General features: G+C 39.5%; 6 protein-coding genes across 8 annotated transcripts; 1 reads left to right on the top strand and 5 right to left on the bottom strand.

Moving 5' to 3' along the window:
- On the bottom strand, positions 265-1,317 carry LOC104712615. The gene is made up of 2 exons (XM_010429545.2): positions 1,029-1,317; positions 265-934 (listed from the first exon to the last, which is right to left on the bottom strand). Exons 1-2 carry the CDS (start codon positions 1,270-1,272, stop codon positions 537-539), a joined length of 642 nt encoding a protein of 213 aa, XP_010427847.2. The 5' UTR covers positions 1,273-1,317; the 3' UTR covers positions 265-536.
- On the bottom strand, positions 2,380-5,363 carry LOC104712614 (beta-arabinofuranosyltransferase RAY1-like). 2 transcript variants are annotated; one of them, XM_010429542.2, is made up of 6 exons: positions 5,033-5,363; positions 4,595-4,929; positions 4,209-4,461; positions 3,401-4,129; positions 3,057-3,303; positions 2,380-2,975 (listed from the first exon to the last, which is right to left on the bottom strand). In XM_010429542.2, exons 1-6 carry the CDS (start codon positions 5,042-5,044, stop codon positions 2,566-2,568), a joined length of 1,986 nt encoding a protein of 661 aa, XP_010427844.1. In that variant the 5' UTR covers positions 5,045-5,363; the 3' UTR covers positions 2,380-2,565. The 2 variants fall into 2 exon arrangements, with proteins under 2 accessions (XP_010427844.1, XP_010427846.1); XM_010429544.2 differs by having other exon boundaries at positions 5,153-5,256.
- On the bottom strand, positions 5,473-10,060 carry LOC104712613 (serine/arginine-rich splicing factor 4-like). 2 transcript variants are annotated; one of them, XM_010429540.2, is made up of 13 exons: positions 9,629-10,060; positions 9,490-9,538; positions 9,060-9,410; positions 8,493-8,758; positions 8,229-8,408; positions 7,963-8,160; positions 7,783-7,857; positions 7,638-7,704; positions 6,590-7,532; positions 6,391-6,492; positions 6,252-6,308; positions 5,965-6,042; positions 5,473-5,841 (listed from the first exon to the last, which is right to left on the bottom strand). In XM_010429540.2, exons 1-13 carry the CDS (start codon positions 9,980-9,982, stop codon positions 5,778-5,780), a joined length of 2,784 nt encoding a protein of 927 aa, XP_010427842.1. In that variant the 5' UTR covers positions 9,983-10,060; the 3' UTR covers positions 5,473-5,777. The 2 variants fall into 2 exon arrangements, with proteins under 2 accessions (XP_010427842.1, XP_019084951.1); XM_019229406.1 differs by lacking the exons at positions 9,490-9,538; positions 9,629-10,060 and having other exon boundaries at positions 9,088-9,332.
- Positions 10,149-14,895, bottom strand: LOC104712612 (ABC transporter B family member 26, chloroplastic). The gene is made up of 18 exons (XM_010429539.2): positions 14,224-14,895; positions 13,854-13,981; positions 13,653-13,695; positions 13,534-13,578; positions 13,324-13,446; positions 13,130-13,233; positions 12,922-12,976; positions 12,769-12,839; positions 12,515-12,617; positions 12,162-12,372; positions 11,859-11,932; positions 11,442-11,498; positions 11,287-11,361; positions 11,136-11,210; positions 10,769-11,050; positions 10,626-10,690; positions 10,480-10,540; positions 10,149-10,390 (listed from the first exon to the last, which is right to left on the bottom strand). The coding sequence occupies exons 1-18, from the start codon at positions 14,677-14,679 to the stop codon at positions 10,310-10,312; spliced, it is 2,109 nt and encodes a 702-aa protein (XP_010427841.1). The 5' UTR covers positions 14,680-14,895; the 3' UTR covers positions 10,149-10,309.
- LOC104712611 (60S ribosomal protein L27a-3) lies at positions 15,236-15,925 on the top strand. The gene has a single exon (XM_010429538.2). It carries the CDS (start codon positions 15,289-15,291, stop codon positions 15,727-15,729), a length of 441 nt encoding a protein of 146 aa, XP_010427840.1. The 5' UTR covers positions 15,236-15,288; the 3' UTR covers positions 15,730-15,925.
- LOC104712609 (F-box protein At1g70590) lies at positions 16,505-18,543 on the bottom strand. Its single transcript, XM_010429537.2, has 4 exons — positions 17,883-18,543; positions 17,547-17,680; positions 16,901-17,083; positions 16,505-16,806 (listed from the first exon to the last, which is right to left on the bottom strand). Exons 1-4 carry the CDS (start codon positions 18,433-18,435, stop codon positions 16,639-16,641), a joined length of 1,038 nt encoding a protein of 345 aa, XP_010427839.1. The 5' UTR covers positions 18,436-18,543; the 3' UTR covers positions 16,505-16,638.

Here is a 19,162-nt window from a genome sequence, read left to right as displayed (position 1 = left end):
ACCAACAAACACCCAAGACTTTGGAGCTAGTAGTTGTAGACTAGTAGTTTCGTATTGTCGATAGACAAAAGCCTTCTTCCGAGATAAACTTTGGAAAAGGCTTTCACCGGGTTTTTAACTTCGAAAACGGCGAAACTTGATAAGAAAACGGTACAAAGAAAACAAAACAACTATAAATATAAGGATTAGAATCAACAACGCCATCATCATCTAGAATACGCAGATGCATAGAAAGTTAGAAACGAAGTAGGAACACAGAGGTAATGTATATAAGCTTCAAGTACTGGGGCTTTTTAAACCGGGTCGATTTAACCTTAAACCAAATTAAATAAAATTTGGTTTATTATAACAAGAAAATATCTGAAAAAAAAAAGATACAGCGCGAAAAGGAAGAAAAAATATCATCATTCACTTTACACGTGGATTATACTAATTGGAGCTTCACAAAAAAATGAAAAATGTAACAGAGCCACCACACATAATGTTATCTATTGGCTAATACGAAACTGATCCTCTCAGTATATACCATTTGTTGATTATTTCAATTGTTGATGAGATTGATAGAATTGGTTATGGCTTGGACTCCTACGAACGTAACATCCATTGTTACGCATCGTTCTCTCTACACAACTTGGACACGTTTCTTTAGTTGGCGACGTCGACGACGTAGGAGAACGAGAGCGTGATGATTTTGACGAAGACGAAGACGCATTTGAAGATGTAGGAGACGAGGTCTTCGTCATTGATTTTAGCGGAGAGAGGAAGACGCGGATCTTAACCGGCGTCATTGAAGCAAGATCGTATTCCTCCATGAGATTGTTTAGATCCTCGTCGGATGTTACGGTTACAAGCGCGTCGAGGTCATCCGTTGGTAACTGACACCGGAGAGTACTTACAGTCATACCACAGACCGCGCTGATCTTACTAGCTAGCTCTGTTTTAAAATTAAACCATGCTTTTTATTAGAGAAGAGTCGAAACAGAATTATGAAACTGGAAAAAAGAAGAAAGTGAATTAAAACTACTAACCGGTGAAGGATACGGAGCGAGTGACGGAGAGGACACGTGTATCGCCACCGTGGTAACGGAGTTTGCCGTCGGGATAACGTGGGGTGATTCTACCGCCGTAGCTACATAGGAATTTGACGGTGGTTGACTTTGACGGGACCATATCCACTATTTTAATGCAAGCTCGGAGTAGGAGGATGTTATAAGTTATGTAACTTCTTGTTGTATAAACTTTTCTTGAAGCCAAAACAACATTAATACTCATGTGCTATATATAGAGAGTTTTCCAAAAGAGTGTGAAAAAAGCGTAAATTACAAAAGGGTAATGATTTATTCTCTTTTTCTTTTCTTTTGTGTGTCACGTAATTTATTAAAGAAGTTTAAATCGAAAAATAAAAAATTTGGCCGACGTAATTTTTTTTTCTTTGGGAATATTCTTTGAATCTAAAAGAAAAAAGTGAGTCATAAAAGAAAAAAAGGTTATCTCATATTCCAATTTTTGACGCGTGGTATAAGACAAGTGGAGTTGGAAGGAATCGAAAAGAACCAATACAACACTGTTTACAGTTAACCGGTCTCGACGACTCTCGACCGACGTTAATTTTGAATGTCCATAGATTTTACTTACAAGGGAAGCAAATAATTTCATGAAGACAGTGATGTAAATGAATACACACATGTAAAGTTACAACTTACGACAAATATCAGATATGCAGACAAATGTACATGTTTGTGTGTTTGTAACCCACTTTCTGATGATGTTTGTTTGATATCAGTACACACTATTACTAAGATTCTTCTTCTCATGTATGGTTAAAAAGAAGATATCATTTTCAGTGGTACAGTAAAATTTTAGATATTTTCCCATGTCCTTATATATCTTTTTCTTTCCTTTCATATAGGTATTGTCTTGTGCAACCGGTCCCTTGAAAAGTCCACAACGATCGACCATGAAAGCTTTGCAATATCGTAAATATTCTTGATATTTCTAATTGAGGAGATATATTATAAGAGGAGATATATGTATTTTTTTTTAATATGTAATAAATATATAAATGACGTTGTAGAGTCCTCCTAAAAATACCTTAATATGAGAAAATGATGGGAACCCAATCGTTAGGTCTTTCATCAATAGACTTTGTGATATACTGAAACAGTGACCCTACGTACCAAAAACAAAGTGATGATACTGTACTTAGCCACGTAATTCAGAGCACTCTGATCGACTAAAATCATCATCATACGAAAAAGACAGCAACACTTATTTGTTAATGTGTTTTTCTATTCCAAGATATTCGAGAGTGGCTGAGAACATAAACATTTTGCCTTTTAAAGCTGAGAACATATTAACATGGAAAGTACAATTTAAACAAAAATCAGTTATATTCTTTGATCTCTGTTCTGCCAACAATATTTGAAGTTTACAAGTTCATCATATGCCTAAAACTATCTTTCATAAACAAAGCAATAAATAAACACAATTTTTGTATAACTTATATCTAATACTAAGAGCCTTTGTATGCCTCATCTAACGTGTATAATAATCCTTAGTACCTCTCTACACACACATCCTCATGGATGCGTCATATTCCCAGAGACCTCTCATCATTTGGCGTTCAAGTTTCTTCAGTCTCCCACTGATCCAGTTGTTGTGCAGAACGAAGCAATGCTTCTTCTCGCATTCTGCTCTCACGTCTTCCTTTAGCCATAGATCTCCGTAAGCTCCGTTTGGGAATAGCTCTCTGTCCAAGAACTGAACGGTCAGGTTTGTCTCTGGTTCAAGACATCTATCGTCTCCTAAGCGATAAACTCCACCTACTCCACATAAAGTGTCGTAGAAGCTAGGCTGCTCTGATAGACCGGAGGTTGCAGCATGCTTCACCACTTTCTCCATTGCTGCTATCGTCGGAGCATCAGAACGTGCAAAGTAGAATCCCGAGTTTAAGCGTCTTGGTCGGTTTATAGGTACTGCAAAAAATCAAACATAAAACCAATTCATTAGCATTCAAAAGAAGCTTTGGTCCAATTGATCAGGTCATCATCATTCACCTGTTGTGTTGTATTCATCGGATTGTGCAGCAAGAACAGAAGGACCGAAAGATTGAAGCAGAGGCAACGGGTTTCTGAACCAATATACATCTACATCGCTCAATAGAACATTATATCCCAGCTTCAGTATCTTCAAAACTGTTCTTGACTTAACTTTGGTCACTCTCTGGAAACACTTTGATCCAAAGTGGCAGTCATTGAAGCTAATGTTCTTAGGAGCATACGGATCAATGAAAACTGGCAGACCCTGCAACAACACCAACTGATCATAAACTCTCTATTGACCCTATGATCACTTTAATGTACTAAGAAGCAAAAGCAAGAGACTTTTCTTTTTTAGTTACCTGCAATATAGAAAACTGATAAGTTTCATCATCAAGGGCACAAACTAAGAAATTTGGAACTTTGAGGCGGCGTAATCTGCAGACCCAACTCATCAGCATGTCCTTATAACTATACCCAGCAATTGAAAGAACAACAGTTCTGTTCTTGTCTGCAACTAATGGGAGAAGAGACTGCAGGTCAAAAGGAAACTTGAATAGTGGCACTGCCTCATCTTTCTTCTGTGCTAAATCTAATTTCAAGCTTCGTGATTTAGTTCTACTGATACAAGCTGAGATCTTCTCTCGCCTACGAAATCCTAAACTCTTTCCTTCCAGTATAGACAGATCAACAGAACGATCTGAAGAGTTAACGAACATATAGTGCTTGTTGCACTTCAAAAGCTTAGGTAGAGTAAAAGACTTAGAAAACAATGACCCGTAGAGCTGCCCCAGTTGGGAGTTTCCTATATATTCCCATTTTCTTGTTTTCGGTTCTGAGACATTATTATCACTCCTATTGTCTTCATTGCCTAAGTAAAAGCTCGATATGGTGGAAGTGGCATCAAACACAAACCTTCTTTTACATGACATGGCCTCGTTAATGATCCATTGATTATAAGTTCCTCTTTGATACAAAAATGGTGGAAGCACTCCACAGTACAAGGGCACATCGACGTTGTTCCATGCCAAAATCGTTTTGCTTTCGCTAGAATTTGATTGCCAACTTCGCAAGCTTATCATCTTCTGCAACTGTTGACATGATGAATTTGATTAAGGGAGGATTAGATCAGATTATCATCAACAAGTACAAAAAAAGTTTCCACCATACCTCTCCGAATCTCACCCTTTTACCATTCCCCTGTCGCCAAAAATGTCCTGTGTTGTCCCAGTTGAACGGGAAACTAGGAATACTCACTGATGAAGAAAGGAGAAGCCAGTCACGATCAAGCTGGTGAGCAAAACTCAAAGCAGATATGAAATCTGGCAGCAAAACAGTCTCTGGATCCATCAGAACAGCTATATCAGATTGATAAGCTTCACTTCTCGCCAGCATCGAGTGTAAAAATGGAGTACCAAGAAACCTAACACAGTTCAAACAAACAAACGAGATGTCAAATAGCTCCAAAATCTATCCTTTTCATAATCTAACACTAAAAAAATTCACTCAAAGGCAACAAAGAAACAAATGGAGTGGGAATAGAAGAGAGAGCTTACGTGAAATCAATGGTGGAATCAAGAAGAAGATGGGAACCAAATTTGTCGGTGAAGGAAGAATCAGAAGAAGGAGAGAATAATACCACAGTGACTTGGGAAGACAAAGCGAGCCATGAACGAATAGCTAATAAAGCTTGGCTATGTTCATCCAAGGAGGAGCTGCTACGGAGAGCAGTGAAAATGGTGATTCTTGGAGGAGGAGCAGTAATGGAACGGGAAGAGTATCTGAAAGGGCCATCGAGAGAAGAAGGGGATAGAAGCTGAGTGCCGTAGAAGGAGAGAGCGATTAGGAGAAACCCAGATAGCCAAACAGACAACAATCCAGCTCGAAGACCCTGTTTAGTAAGATTTTAAATCAAAAGTTAAAAACTTTTCAGAGATTGAAACACAAAGATCTCTAAAAATGAGGAGTAAAAGAGAAACAAGTGAGAACAGAACCTTAAGCTTCATGGGATATCAAATGAAGAAGAGTTGAGAATGAAGAGAGAAGAAAGAAAATAAAAAGGAGGAAAAAAAAAATGGAGCTTTAACGGAAAAGAGAAGAAAATGGAGAAATACCAAAGTTTTGGAAGCGGAATGCCGGCGGGGAGAAAGGGGGAAGAAGAAGAAGAAGAAGAAGAAGAAGAAGACATGTGAACGCTTTTCGTCATCTTCAAGAAATTGTTTTCAAGATTTCAACATCTCTCTCTTCTTCTTCTTTCCCACAAAAGTAAAACTTTTTTAGGCTTCTGAATTTTCTTAACTCGTGCAGATTCGCCTAACGATACCGACACTCACTGACCAATTCGTCAACTTAACTGAGTCACTTATATTTGACAAATTCACTTCAGAAAATGTGTCACTAATTTTTCCTTTTATTTTGGTCTTATTTAGTTCAAAATATTAAAACTTCATTCCTATATACGATTTCATAAATAATGTGAGATGTAATAAGGACCTTGAGGGACGATAAGAAACAAAGTAACGCTTAACAACAAACCAACAATATTCAAAACAACTCAACAAAGCAGTCAAAAATCTTTTGATATTTCTTCTTCTAGAACCAAGGAAAGAGCGGTTTTACAATGCTCACGAACCGGTGGCTTTACAGTTCTTGGTTATATTGACGTCCATCCAGTGCATTATCCCAAGTCTGTGCACAGCATTGTCCCGGATATGGTCTCTGACCAGTTTGCTAGAGTGTTCATTTAGCACGATGGCGCCTGTGGGGGGATCTGGATCTTGATCTTGATCTTGACCGCTTTGACCTGTACAAACAAATCAGGTTTGAGTGAGTTCTATCGAATAAACTGGAGATATATAGCACACTCTTTCGGGTTTTAATCCAGCTTTAGCCACCTGTTGAGACAGAAGAAACATAGAATGCATACCTGGATTTGTCATGAGAAGAGTAGAGAGTGTGCTTGTGCTGAGAATGCTTGCTATGTGGTGACCGCGAAGAAACTTGTCTATACAATCAAAACATATATGATACTTTTTGTGGTGAGTTTCAGACTAGCTTGTCTGCTTTTTTGCTTACCCATTGTCTTTTGTCATACTTTTTTGCTTTCAATACTTCTTTAACTTTCAGAGCCTATAGTGCTAATATAGACTAACAAACATATATAGAAACACCAGTGATCTATCTCATATTGCTAATAGTTTAGAAAAGCTATACCTTCTTCTGGACTTTCCAGGAGATGGTGACCGATTCCTTCTTCTTGAAGAAGACTTCCTGAAGAGAGACACAAGATCGTTAGGCATTAGACAAAAGAAGCGCGAAGACAAAATTCAAAAGTTCAACACTCTATTGTCACCTTCTTGCATCATCAGAAGATTCATCACTGGACGGAGAAGACCGTTTTCTTCTGGACCTCACAGGAGATGGCGATACATTCCTTCTTCTAGAACGGGACTTCCTGGAGAAAGGTAATAAGAAATCATCGCAAATAGTGAGAAATAGCATTAGACAAAACAAGCGGACAGAGAAACTTAATGTTGAACATCCTATGCCACCTGGTCGAATTATCAGAGGATCCATTACTGGTTGGAGAACGTCTTCTTTTGTCCTTGCTCGAGTCTTCAGCCCGCCTGTGTCCTGACCTTTCTTCTTCCTTCTCCCTTTTTTTACCCCGGTCTTCCTTAGAATTAGTTCTGTGAGGCCTCTCTACCTCCCTTGAGTCCTTCTTTACATGGGTATCAGTAGATTTTTTATTTGATTCAACACATTTAACTTTCTCTGCTGACTTTATGTCACCCTGCTTCATTCTATCTTTTGAGCCATTCTGAGAATCTACCTTCTCTTTCCCACTATTCGTTTCATATGTTCTACTTCCATCCTTACTCAAATCGTCACACAAGTCTTTCCCATAAGTTTTATTATTATCCTGATGAAGGTTGCAATCTGATTTCAAGCCACAATTCTTCCTGCGAGGTTCATCTACTATTGCATCTTTTTCACTATCAGTTCTGTCAGGATGCTTTCTTTTGCTTCCTGAAGTATCATCAAGTCCAGAGCTCGCGCTTACGTCTGATATTTTGATACTACCAGCGTCATCATCTTTTCTTCTGGAGCCTAGCACCTGAGAATAATCCTCCAAGTCTGACTTACTGTTCTTGCCGGAATTAGCATTGACTTCAACTTCTGGATCCAATTTCGTATTGGCCATTTCTTCAGGTTCAGGAAGTTTCTCAGTGCTTGGCTGCTGACTACCATCGTGTCTTGACACCACGCCAAGACTTTCAACTCCATCATTTTCATCAGCATCCGCATTAGAAGCAGCATCAGTATCAGCATCATCATCATCAGAGGCATAGCTAGCAAGACCTAGAACATCTGCTGGTGAGCCAGAACTAGCTTTTTTATTTGCGCCTTCTATCGAGACCAAAATATTTGCCGACGCCTTGTGGAGTGGATCAGCTGTGGAGAGAACGGATGATGACGACTGTACACTATCATCTGAAGCAATGATGAATAGCACAGTATAACAGCAAAGAATATGGTAAGATTCAGGAGTAATTCCACAGATTAATGACATAAATAAAACTACAAGGCACAACAAACCTTTAGATACTGGTTGATCTTCATTAATGACTTTGGTTGCAATTTCATCAAATAATTCATCTGTAACCTGTTCAAAAGACATATGTCAACTGTTGCAGGACAAATGTTTATAGACCAACCACTTAATTTCTATCAGGTCACCTACCTTAAGAAGGACTTCAGTCAAGATACGCTTTATCTCCATATTGATTGCTGTAGTTCTCTCTGCATCCATCTCATCCTACATGGAACAAACCATTCATTTTTAGTGATGGTGCTGGATCAAATTAAATTACAAAGACAGCTAAAAGAATAGTGACAAAACAGTATTAAAAGTTCAAAAAACCTCATCATCCTCTTCTTCTTCATCTGAGGATTTAGAGGGGCTGAAGCTTTTTTTGACACGCTGATCAGCTTTCGCAGGAGGTTTATAAAGTACATCATCATCCATAGATTCCCTCTCCTCAAGACTCCCTGAAGAAGGCCTTCCAAGATCTGCTTTTTTCTTCAATAATTCGTCCTTAAGCCAGTTAGGCACAGGAGCCTGGAAACCACCTTATTAGCCAGAATTCAAGAAAGGTACTGAACTCCATTAGAAACAACTCATCTTACCTTTTTAGGAGGAACAGATGATGCTGCATATGAGTCATCCATGAATGCAACAGGGTGAAGAGGCGGCTTCGTGCCAAAAGCATATGGGGGTACAACAGGCTGGAGATTTGGTGGGGGAAAACTTCCATATGGAGGCATGGTATGACCCGAAACAGAAGGTATAGTCATAGATGAGTCATGCTGCAAAGAAAGTAAACATCAAACTTGCCTCCACCATAATAATACCAAAACGAACGATATAATAAGCAAACACTGTTAGAGTACCTGAGGAATTGACGGCACTGATGAAGGGATTGGAGGGTAGACTACTCCGGTTGCGGCATGAGGCTGCCATGCATTGTGAACACTAGCATAATCAGAACTCTCTCTGGTAGCAAACTGTACAGGCTGATCACTAAGGTTACTAGGTTGAGCAGGTGTTTGATCTCCATATGCATATTGCATATGCTGCCCTGCGTGAACAGGTCCCCCTCCATCAGGCACTGATATCTGCACCTCATGTTGTGTTGTATTTCCAGACTCTTCTTTACCTGCAAACAGAGTAACAAGTTTAAGCCTTGAAGGTAATAATAGCTTAGCTTAATAACTGTTACTAATCTCTAGACCAACAAAAATGGCTAAGGCACTTTGTTTAGGGAGCAAAATGCAAGGAGAAAACTGTGATCAGTAGTGGTTAATCTACTCGTAGGATATATAATGGTTGTTCTGGCGAGCAAGTAACTCTATATTACACAAGCACATCACTATACACTGTGAAGACACCCACGGAATTTCAAAGTTACAAGGAAACCTTGACTAGGAGCTACAATGATGTTCTAAGTAAATGGTTACCTGCTACAGAAGAATAACTATAAGGTACCTCCTGCTGATGAATTGCAGAACTAGTAGGCAGGTTTTCTTGATGGGAAAATCCAGCAGAAGAGCCTCCAGGAAAACTTTCGTTTGCCGTTGAATAGTTTGGATATCTCTCCGGCTGTGTTGTGGGTGGAGCTGGAAACTGCTGCTGATAGCTTACTCCTTGAACTGCCTGTTGATGAACATCTTGATAGCCATGAGTAGAGTACTGCTGCTGGTAGACTTGTTGTCCGCTAGGTTGGTTCTGTGCAGACTGCGATTGCTGATCCTTGTTCGCAGCTGCCCATTCTTTTGCTTTCTCTGCCCAGTCCTCGACGTTGCTATTAGCTGCGATCATAGACATAATCAGAAACCAAAACCCTAATATTCATTCAATAACAATATATGGCGATGAACGAGAGCGAACCTTGAGAGCTGTGACCTTGTTGATATCCCCAATTTGGATTTCCCCATTCCTAATATGCAAAATCAAAACCAAATTCGAAAATTAACACTTCGATAAGGGGAAAACGAAACATAGGATAAAAATCCAACGACGGAGTAACCTGATTAGCCTGAGGATAAGGCGGAGGAATTTGCGAACCGGCAGGCGGAGGAGGAGGAGGAAAAGGACCGTTACCGTTAGCACCAGCGTTGAAGGGCGGCTGGTGAGGAGGATAAGCGGAAGAAGGGTAAGGTTGGCCCTGAGGATAATGCGGCGAAGGTGGTCCCCACTGCGGCGGAGGTGGTGGCGATGGTGAGTGAGGGTTATGAAATTGGCTGGGGTACCATCCAGGAGGACCACCGGGCTGCGCAGAAGGAGGAACCGGTGGCCTCGCCTGATGCTGATAGTACTGGTGGTAAGGATCCGTCGGAGGCGGTGGTCTCATGTACTGAGCCGGTGGCTGGTACGCGTCCATTAGCAACAGCAAGGTCTTTGTGTCCTTGACTCTGCGTTTTTCAGATTATACCGAAATCGAATTATGTATCTTGAAAAGTTAAAACTGCAGGTCGTCTTCAGTGGTTTCCTTAAATTTTCGTCTTGTGTTTTAGTAAATATCGAAACGGCAGGTAGTTTAAGCTGACTACAAAAAACAACAGTATTTGTGCGAAATAAGAATTCTGAATTTATCATCTATGGTTACAACTTTATACAATTTTTTTCCATCATTACATATCGTCGTCATGACCATTCAAAAACATAATCATGACTATTTCATGAACAGTTTAGCATGTGTAGGATCTATTTATAGGACAGCATCGGCTTGTTTCTTGTTCAATCTAGCGTATAAGCCATCTTTGCTCAAAAGTTCTTTGTGATTTCCCATCTGTTTTGTGGACAAATGTAACAGTTAAGATCACATAGACTCAATGGTTTCATACAATTTATCGAAACCAGTAAATGAGTGTGGCTTACCTCGACGACTCGTCCACTGTCCATAGCCACGATTCTATCCGCAGCCTGAATTGTCGAAAGTCTGTGACGGAACAAAATGTTAAATTTGTCACAAGTCGATCATCAAAAACATGAAGAAGATTTCGGATTTGTATATGAAAAGATACCTGTGTGCTATCACTATGACGCTTCTCTTTGTTGCTGCGTCGTTTCCAATAGAACGAAGCACGCCCTGGAAAAAAAACAAAGGCTTAAGAATTCGTGCATCCAAGTAACTTCTCTTTTTGGCGATTGAGAACTGAGAAGTTACCTTAACGTTGTGTTCGCTCTCTGCATCAAGTGCACTAGTGGCTTCATCGAGGATGAGAATTCTGGGATCTCTAAGGATGGCACGAGCTATTGCAATCCGTTGTTTCTGCCCTCCACTGAGTAGATCATCATCAACAATTGTGTTGTAACCACTGGGAAGTGCTGTGATGAAGTCATGTGCGTAGGCTTGCTTTGCTGCCGATATTATATCTTCTTGCGTTATATTTCGATCACATCCATACTTGATGTTGGAACCGATGTCTGTGCGGAAGAGCTTTGGTTCCTGTTTCATTGCGACAGCTTTAGAAAGTGGAAGTGAAATTCATCAAATTTTATTTGATTTCACGTATCAGAGATGTGAGGAGAACCTGCCCCACGTATCCGATTCTTTGCCTTAGCCACTTGACATCCAATTCTTTCAAAGGAACCCCATCGAGTAGAATCTGGGATTCACAGAGTCAGCTTTTAGGAAGTAAGGCTTTAAAAAGTTATTTTACATTGAGTTTGAGTAATATCAACCTGACCACTTGTTGGTTCGTACAGTTGCAGCAAAAGATTAACCAGTGTGCTTTTGCCACTGCCACTTAGACCAACCTAAACAAAACAAATTTATTCACATATCACTTTCTAAAGGAAAGCATTGACATCATTGAACTACTTTGAGATATACTTACGATAGCAACCACTTCACCAGGACGCACAGAAATGTTAACGTTTTGTACCACCGCCACCTGAAATATTGACATATGATATGATTATTAAGACAAGCTGAAATATGAGCCCCAATGGCCCATATCCACATCATAAAAAGACTCCATAAAATTCTATGGTGTGTGTGCATGAATTCTAATATACTCAACAATAATGTAAGGCACAACCATATGTTTGGCCATTAATTTGCAAACACTAATGGGTACAAAAATCGAAAGTCAGAATCAAAATGATTATAAAGCTGTGACGATACTGGTAAAAATGATAGAATAACTGATTTCGCTAATTAAGAAATTCTGGTTTGAGGACATCTGCACGAAAGTGAAAAGCTGGAAGCAAAGGGTTATCATAAAATAGATTCCACTTGAATGCAGTAATACCTCCTCTCTTGAAGGATAGCTGAAAGACACATCTACAAACTCAATATGTCCTGTCAGTCTCTGCAGTCTCGTCCCTGCAGCAGTTTATAAATAAAATACGTTACATGGTATAGAGCGCAGCAATACCGGAAGCCTCTAGGTAGGAAGTCAAAAGTGATTAAGTCAAGGTGGTTTATCTTGGGAGGGGTTTGATTGTAAAGTTATATCAGCTGGTTATCACCAAACTCACGCTTTCATCAATCTCATAAATGGTCAACATGTTTCTAAGATATGCTGCTCTTCAACAAAAAAATTGAAACTTACCTTTTGCTATAAATTGATCACTTGGCTTGAGATCCATCATCTGAAAGACCTTTTCACTCGCTCCAACTGATTGCATCAAAGACGATAAATTATCTCCCACCCACCACGTAGCATAGATTAACCACTCACTATACAACAGAAACTTTGTCAGCTGCTCTGCTGTTATTTGACCAGCTAAGATAGACATTCCTCCAACTAGGACAGCAATAATCTATAAAAGAAGAAAACGATGAATCGTGTCACATTCTTAGAATGAGCATCGCCATCTAGAAGAACCAGAATTTGATTAGCCCTTCTCAAAAACAGTCGAAAGAGAAAAAGTTAAGAAAACCAGGGGTTATATTTGGAGGAACCTGAGTTGCATGGTATAGAGTGTTGAAGCTCCAGTTCCAGATACCATACGCAGCACTCTGTCTCAAACTAATATCGGCTAATCTCTGAAGCCAGTGATTGTACCTTTGCACCACAGAAGGGGAGAAAATCGATGTCAAAATTTAACTTGGCTGTGATTGAACCTGTTTTTGAAAGCCAATATCGCAAAATTTTCACCAGAAAAAATATAAGAAATGGAGACACTTTCAAGGTTGTTCATGGTAACAGATTGTACCTTTTAAACTCTTGCTTCTCTGTCCCATATACACGAACGGTTCTCATCAAAGAGTATGTCTCTTGAGCCACCTTGAAGATCACAAAGCAGTTATTAACGAAACAATTTATTGCATAAAAGACATCTTGAGATATGAATTCTTGAACAATCTACCTCATTTGCAGACGCTGTGATCTCCTGAATTAGCTTCGCTGTCTTCTTTTGGTACCTACAACATGACCAGATGTAAATTAATTTTCCACCTCAGTCATAAAACCACTAGGTTTAAGTATAACTTGCAGCTTCCCAGGTGTATAACCTATTATATATTTACAGATTCGAAATCTTAATCAAAGGGAGAAAAGTAATTTTAGAATCTTACATCCCATAAACGAACATAACTGCTGCCAAAGTACAGCAAATTGCCAATGTGCACAACCCAAGGGGCCACGACAAAATCAGCAAATAAATTAATGCCCCTGTTCCCTAGAAGAAAGAAGATAAACATACATTCAGATATCAAGAATGCACGGCGCACTTCAGGCGAGATGGAAATTATATTATTTAGCAGAAGACCTGAAGAACATTGCGAAATATCATGTTCAGATCATTTCCGATGACCCTCGAGACTTGCTGACAGTCCGATCCAAGTCTGCTTGTCAAGTCACCAACAGTTTGAGAGTCGAAAAATGATATATCCTGATGCAAGATCCAGCCAAGTCCGCGAGAGTATTTCAAAAAAAAAATAAAGATACACATGAGCTACCAACTAGAAATTTTCAGGACCTGGAAGAGAAGAGTAGAGTATAGCGTTTCTCTCATTCGTTTCACCTACAGAGAAAGCAAAATTCATGAGTAGATTAAACTTCAAATTAAGAGGAATATTCCTGGGAAACTAAACTCACAAGTATCATATTTGCAATCCCAAAGAAGCATCCTCGTATACCACTGGAAATATGAGTTGAACAAAGAGTTAGCTGGAAATATTTCGTAAAAGAATATCAAGAAAGAGCAAGTGGTCAGAAAACAAGAGTAACCCTCTCATTCAACTTGAAAAAAAACAAAAAAAAACAAGAGACAAGCGTTTGACCATACAAGATCTTGACCTGCAAATGCCAGAAGTAACACAAAGCACAATCAAGAGCTTGACATTTCGACGAAACACAGTGATATCACCACTCTGTGCCGAGAAGATCGACGCTGTTAAAAAATGCGGAATAGTTATCTCTGAAAGCTGTAAACAAAACAGAGAAATTACATAAGAAAATGGAAGATTCTGATTTCTGATCCTAACTACTAACTCTATGGCTGCCTTATCTAAAACTATACAACTACACACAGTTATACAACGCTATCTTCAATACATTTACTGATCCAATTCCACAAGAAGTAATTGCAATACATGATCATAGAGCAAAGATAGCCAAAACTACAACACTATACACACTAAGTTAAGAAGAAGAAACAAACACGCACCGCAGCTATGATAAGAGTTGAAAACGCAGCGAAGATAACCCAACGATCCTCAGCCACAAGCTCCCACATCCGACTCAACGCACGCCAAACAGTCACAGGCTTAGCAATGAACCTACCATCAACCTCATCCGTGAAACTCCACCAGCTTCCACCTGGTAAAATCGTTCGGAGGAAACCAATACACTGCCGAATCCTCTCGGGAACTGAAACGTTGTCTCCTTCTCCTTGGTAATACTCCGCAGTTTCCGCTACTGCTCCGTTCACCGACGAGCAATTAATCGAAGGAAGACGATACTTTCTACTTGAAGATTGAAGAGTGAATGACAATTTCGATTTCGTAACGAATCGGAGATTCTTCCTTCTGATGATGTCGCCACTGATGGTGGAAATAAGAGAACAACGGTGAAGGGAGACGCGGATAGGTCGGCTCGTGCAGCCGAGTACCTGCAGAGCCATTTGTGGTCGGTGGAGTTAAGATGAAGAAGAAGAAGAAACTTCACCAGAGAGCTTTTCCTTGGTTCATATGAAATGCAGGATACGAAATTGAAACGCGTCGTTTCGAGAAAATTGAAAGAAGAAGACGTCACCGTATGAGAGATGCTTCGTGTCAATCTACAAGAAGCTGTGTGACCCACGGAGATCCACCACCGAAGGCATGAACCACAACAACAACAACACCGGCGCGTGAAAAAGGCGCGTGGAGGTTCAATCATGTGGTAGTAGATGGAGGATCTCTCTGCCTCTCTACGATGTCGTTTTCAAGTGCATTGCACACGGGAGCAACCTCCTTAAAAGTGGGATATCACGGTTTGATTTCGGTTTAACAATATTAGTTTGGTTCGCTTCGGATATTGATTACGGTTTGTTTCCCCACCAGCTCAAAATGTGAAATATTATAACTGGATACAAAGGCCCATTTCACGTTACAGCCCAATAAAAATGTGTAAACCCTAGAGGGGCAAAATAGGAAATCTAAAACTCACCTTCGTCTTTATAAATATCATTTCTAAAGAGAAACCCTAGCCGCAGTGAGAGAGAGAAGAGAGGGTAGCAGATTCGGCGGAAATGACGACCAGATTCAAGAAGAACAGGAAGAAGAGAGGTCACGTCAGTGCCGGACATGGACGTATCGGAAAGCACCGTAAGCATCCCGGAGGTCGTGGTAACGCTGGAGGTATGCATCACCACAGGATCCTCTTCGACAAGTACCATCCAGGTTACTTCGGTAAAGTTGGTATGAGGTACTTCCACAAGCTGAGGAACAAGTTCTTCTGCCCAATCGTTAACCTCGACAAGCTCTGGTCACTCGTACCTGAAGACGTGAAGGCGAAATCAACCAAGGACAACGTTCCGTTGATCGATGTGACGCAGCATGGTTTCTTCAAGGTTTTGGGGAAAGGTCATTTGCCAGAGAACAAGCCGTTCGTTGTGAAGGCGAAGCTCATTTCGAAGACTGCTGAGAAGAAGATTAAGGAAGCTGGTGGCGCTGTTGTGCTTACTGCTTAGGTTTGGTGAATTTTTTAAAATTTGCTTGACTCTTTGTTTTTGAATCTTCTCTGGAGTTTTGTTATCTTTTGTTGTCTTTTGGATTTTGGATCAGAGAGAGAGAGAGAGATCTCTTTTAAAGTTTAGTAGTTTTATGAACCTCTTGTTGGATTTTGATAAATGCTTGTTATTCCGAATTCAGATTTGGTTTCACATTTGTGGTGGTTTCGTAATTTGGTAGCTTTAGAACTTGCGTTAGTGTTGATTCATTTGCGTCATTTTGCATTGTTCTTGTCAAATTTTGAATTGGTTAGCTAGATTCGATTGTCTTTAAAAGCACGCATCCGTTTAGAAGCATCTTGATAGCTTAATGATGTATGATCTGATCGGTTATATCATATGTGAGGCTATGGTGTGATTTTGCATAATAGTCTCCATTAAAGTTTTTGGAAATGCATTTAACAATTTACAACAGCAATTTCAATGTATGAACAGAACTACTTATTCGATGAAACTGATCGTTTTTAGTTTAGGATTCGTTTCCGTAAGCTAGATAATAAGAAATCTTAAAATATTAAGACAAGAACTAATGTCTCAAACCCATCAAAAATACAATCAGAACATCTGAAGGCTTTATCTCGTTCTTTATTTATCTGCTTCTCTCGACCGTTTCATTCGGGATTTAAGAATTCATATACTACACGACTCTATACTGGAAACCCAAGTCCCAAAAGCTAAGTCAGCAAGAGATCCTCCTGTTCAAGCTGCAAAGCATAGAGATAGAACACTTCTCGAATACCAATTACAGCTCTGGATTATATATAATCCAAGTCGAAATGTGAAATGAGGTTTTGTAATTGAATCATGGCCAAAGTGGAATATAAGTTACAGACATGTATAAATAACAACACTTGACCAAAACATGAAGATTCAGCGAGTAGCTGGTAGAGCACGCCAGTTATTGGCTTGTTGAATGGCATGATGACGAGAAGTTGCAGAAAGTTGTTGGTGTATAACTTCCTTGACGTGACCCGCAGCTGTTTCACCACCACGTTCAGCGAGTTCTAAGTAAAGTACAGCTTTCAGCATCGCCCCTTCCTGCATTATCCCAATTACATTCATCAGTTCTAAATCGAATCAACTCACTCATGGTCCAACATGGCAAACTATGGATACTAATAGAGATTCTTACCGAAAACAGAGTAAGACCGTGTTCAAACTGAGCTTTACTATGGCCATGATCAGCTGCACGTTTCATCCATTTGCTTCCTAGCTTGCGGTTTTGATGTAAGCCTTCTCCAACCAAGTAACATCGCGAAATATTATACATTGCTCGTACATACCCACCTTCTGCTGCCTTTAGGTACCATTTACTCTGTCAAAAAAAAAAAAAAAGAACAATTCCAATCATTATATGCAAACTTCATGGATTCTTTATAAAGATGTTGATAAAGACAGAAACTNAAAAAAAAAAAAAAAAAAAGAACAATTCCAATCATTATATGCAAACTTCATGGATTCTTTATAAAGATGTTGATAAAGACAGAAACTGAACATTTCCACAAATGAACTAAAGCACATATCCAAACATAGCATTATCAGCTTCCAAACAAGAACTACTGCACATGTCCAAGCATAGCATTATCTATTTCCACATATGAACTAACGCACATGACCAAAGATAGCATTATCAGTTTTCCACTGAGTGTGTTGTAGCCATAAATATGAAGAATCAGAAAAAAAGATGCAACTTTCAATCAAGATTGCAGCCCCACCACACAAAGACAATATAAAATCTCAACTAAAAGAAAAAGAAAGGATCAGAAGAAGGCACATACAGCTTCTACCATATTGGGTTGCACAACCCGGCCTTGGTGTAAACATAGAGCTAACTGATACTGTGCTCGAACATAACCATTCTCTGCAGATTGCCTCAACCACTTGATCGCTTCCTTGGGATTTGTAGGTTCAACTGCACATACAAGCAACCAATGTCTCAGAATAATGCTCCACCAATCCATTACCAATTTGATTAGTAACTAAGCTCGTCAAATCCAAATTCTATATACCACACAATCCAGAAAACATCAATATCAATCATGAACAACTCAAAATTGCAATGAAGGTTATAAAAATCAAAGCCACCAAAACCATGGGAACTTAAGTTTCATTACCTTGAAGATAAGAAATCCCCAAATTACATTGACCAACAGCATCACCAAGCTCAGCAGCTCTCCGATAGAGACTCACAGCTTTATCCTTATCACCCGTTTCCCAATACACAAGCCCAGCATCAACCATGGCGAGCGTGGATCCAAGCGCAGCTCCTTTTAAAAACGAATCAAGAGCCTTGTCTAGATTGGCTCGCACACCTCCACGACCATGCTTGAATTTTTTGCCCCACCGAAGAAACAACATCGACTCTCTCAACGGCTTTAACGCGTCTCTCCACGATTTACACACCGACGACGCCGCTTGTAGATTCGGAAGACTAAACGGCGCAGCGATCTTCATCAGTATATCAAACGGTAGCATAGAGAAATCTCCGAACTCATTCGACGAAGAAGAAGAAGACCTAGAGCTTGTGCTTGTGCTTGTGCTTGACTTCGTCGTTGCTCTATTGATTGGAGAAAATCTAGTGCGTTTATCCTTGTCTTGAGGTTTTAAAAACGATAAGGAGGTGAATCGAGATGCTTCAGATCTACAAGGCCACGTTCTCTGCTTCATCTTCTCCGGCGACGAAAGACCACCGTCGGTTTCAAAGAGGGGTAAGTAAACGATTCGTTTTGTTTTTTTTTGTTTTTTTTTCTGTATTTTTTTCCGCGTATGTGCCGAGTAAATTTGTTTTTTGTTATATGGTTAGTAATCGAACGGTTATGTGATGAGAAGACAATTAAATCCACGAGATTATAATGTGACACGTGGAATACTTAAACCGCCAAGAAAATTTCGTATAGGGTCAGTGGACCAAAGCTAACAGACACGAAACATTAATATTTGTTTTGGGCTGGGCCTGCAATATCCATTTATTTTTATATAACAAATATGTGGAAATTAACTTACAAAAATTAGAGTATACAAAATATTTATAGGATAGAATGACATTTGGTATGAAATATTTTTATGTGAATGTGATTGTCTAAAAGTTTCCTATTATTTTGCCTACTACAATTGAGAATTTTGAATCTGAGTGTTGAGAATCTCCGAGAACATCAAATGCAAAAAGTAAAGAGTATGTATGAAACTGTTGACATTGTAATATACATAGGATTCTATTCGGCTCGATCGACACGGCCTATTCAATTATCTTACCATTACCAAACATGATATTGACCTCTACTTAGACTCTCTCAGTGGACAGTGGTTTGTTTGTGTGGCCGTGTCATGTGGGTCAACTTTCCCAAGTTTGATTTTTCCTCAACTTTGTTGTTTGATTGATACCAAAAAAAAAAAA

Source organism: Camelina sativa, chromosome 9 (assembly GCF_000633955.1).
Source record: "Camelina sativa cultivar DH55 chromosome 9, Cs, whole genome shotgun sequence".
NCBI classification, from domain to species: domain Eukaryota; kingdom Viridiplantae; phylum Streptophyta; class Magnoliopsida; order Brassicales; family Brassicaceae; genus Camelina; species Camelina sativa.
This window is presented reverse-complemented; position numbering and strand designations above follow the sequence as displayed.

Coding starts and splice junctions, on each gene's coding strand:
- LOC104712615 (XM_010429545.2), bottom strand. CDS start 1,272: ATGAGTATTAATGTTGTTTTGGCTTCAAGAAAAGTTTATACAACAAGA. Junction 935..1,028: donor TCGCTCCGTATCCTTCACCG/GTTAGTAGTTTT, acceptor ATTTTAAAACAG/AGCTAGCTAGTAAGATCAGC.
- LOC104712614 (XM_010429542.2), bottom strand. Junction 4,462..4,594: donor GATTCCACCATTGATTTCAC/GTAAGCTCTCTC, acceptor GAACTGTGTTAG/GTTTCTTGGTACTCCATTTT. Junction 4,130..4,208: donor AAAGGGTGAGATTCGGAGAG/GTATGGTGGAAA, acceptor TCATGTCAACAG/TTGCAGAAGATGATAAGCTT.
- LOC104712613 (XM_010429540.2), bottom strand. CDS start 9,982: ATGGACGCGTACCAGCCACCGGCTCAGTACATGAGACCACCGCCTCCG. Junction 6,309..6,390: donor TCTTCTGATGATGCAAGAAG/GTGACAATAGAG, acceptor GTCTCTCTTCAG/GAAGTCTTCTTCAAGAAGAA. Junction 6,043..6,251: donor CCTGGAAAGTCCAGAAGAAG/GTATAGCTTTTC, acceptor TTGATTGTATAG/ACAAGTTTCTTCGCGGTCAC.
- LOC104712612 (XM_010429539.2), bottom strand. CDS start 14,679: ATGGCTCTGCAGGTACTCGGCTGCACGAGCCGACCTATCCGCGTCTCC. Junction 13,447..13,533: donor ACTCTACTCTTCTCTTCCAG/GTCCTGAAAATT, acceptor ATCTTGCATCAG/GATATATCATTTTTCGACTC. Junction 11,211..11,286: donor ACGAACCAACAAGTGGTCAG/GTTGATATTACT, acceptor TGTGAATCCCAG/ATTCTACTCGATGGGGTTCC.
- LOC104712611 (XM_010429538.2), top strand. CDS start 15,289: ATGACGACCAGATTCAAGAAGAACAGGAAGAAGAGAGGTCACGTCAGT.
- LOC104712609 (XM_010429537.2), bottom strand. CDS start 18,435: ATGAAGCAGAGAACGTGGCCTTGTAGATCTGAAGCATCTCGATTCACC. Junction 17,681..17,882: donor GGGGATTTCTTATCTTCAAG/GTAATGAAACTT, acceptor TTGTATGTGCAG/TTGAACCTACAAATCCCAAG. Junction 17,084..17,546: donor AACCCAATATGGTAGAAGCT/GTATGTGCCTTC, acceptor TTTTTTTGACAG/AGTAAATGGTACCTAAAGGC.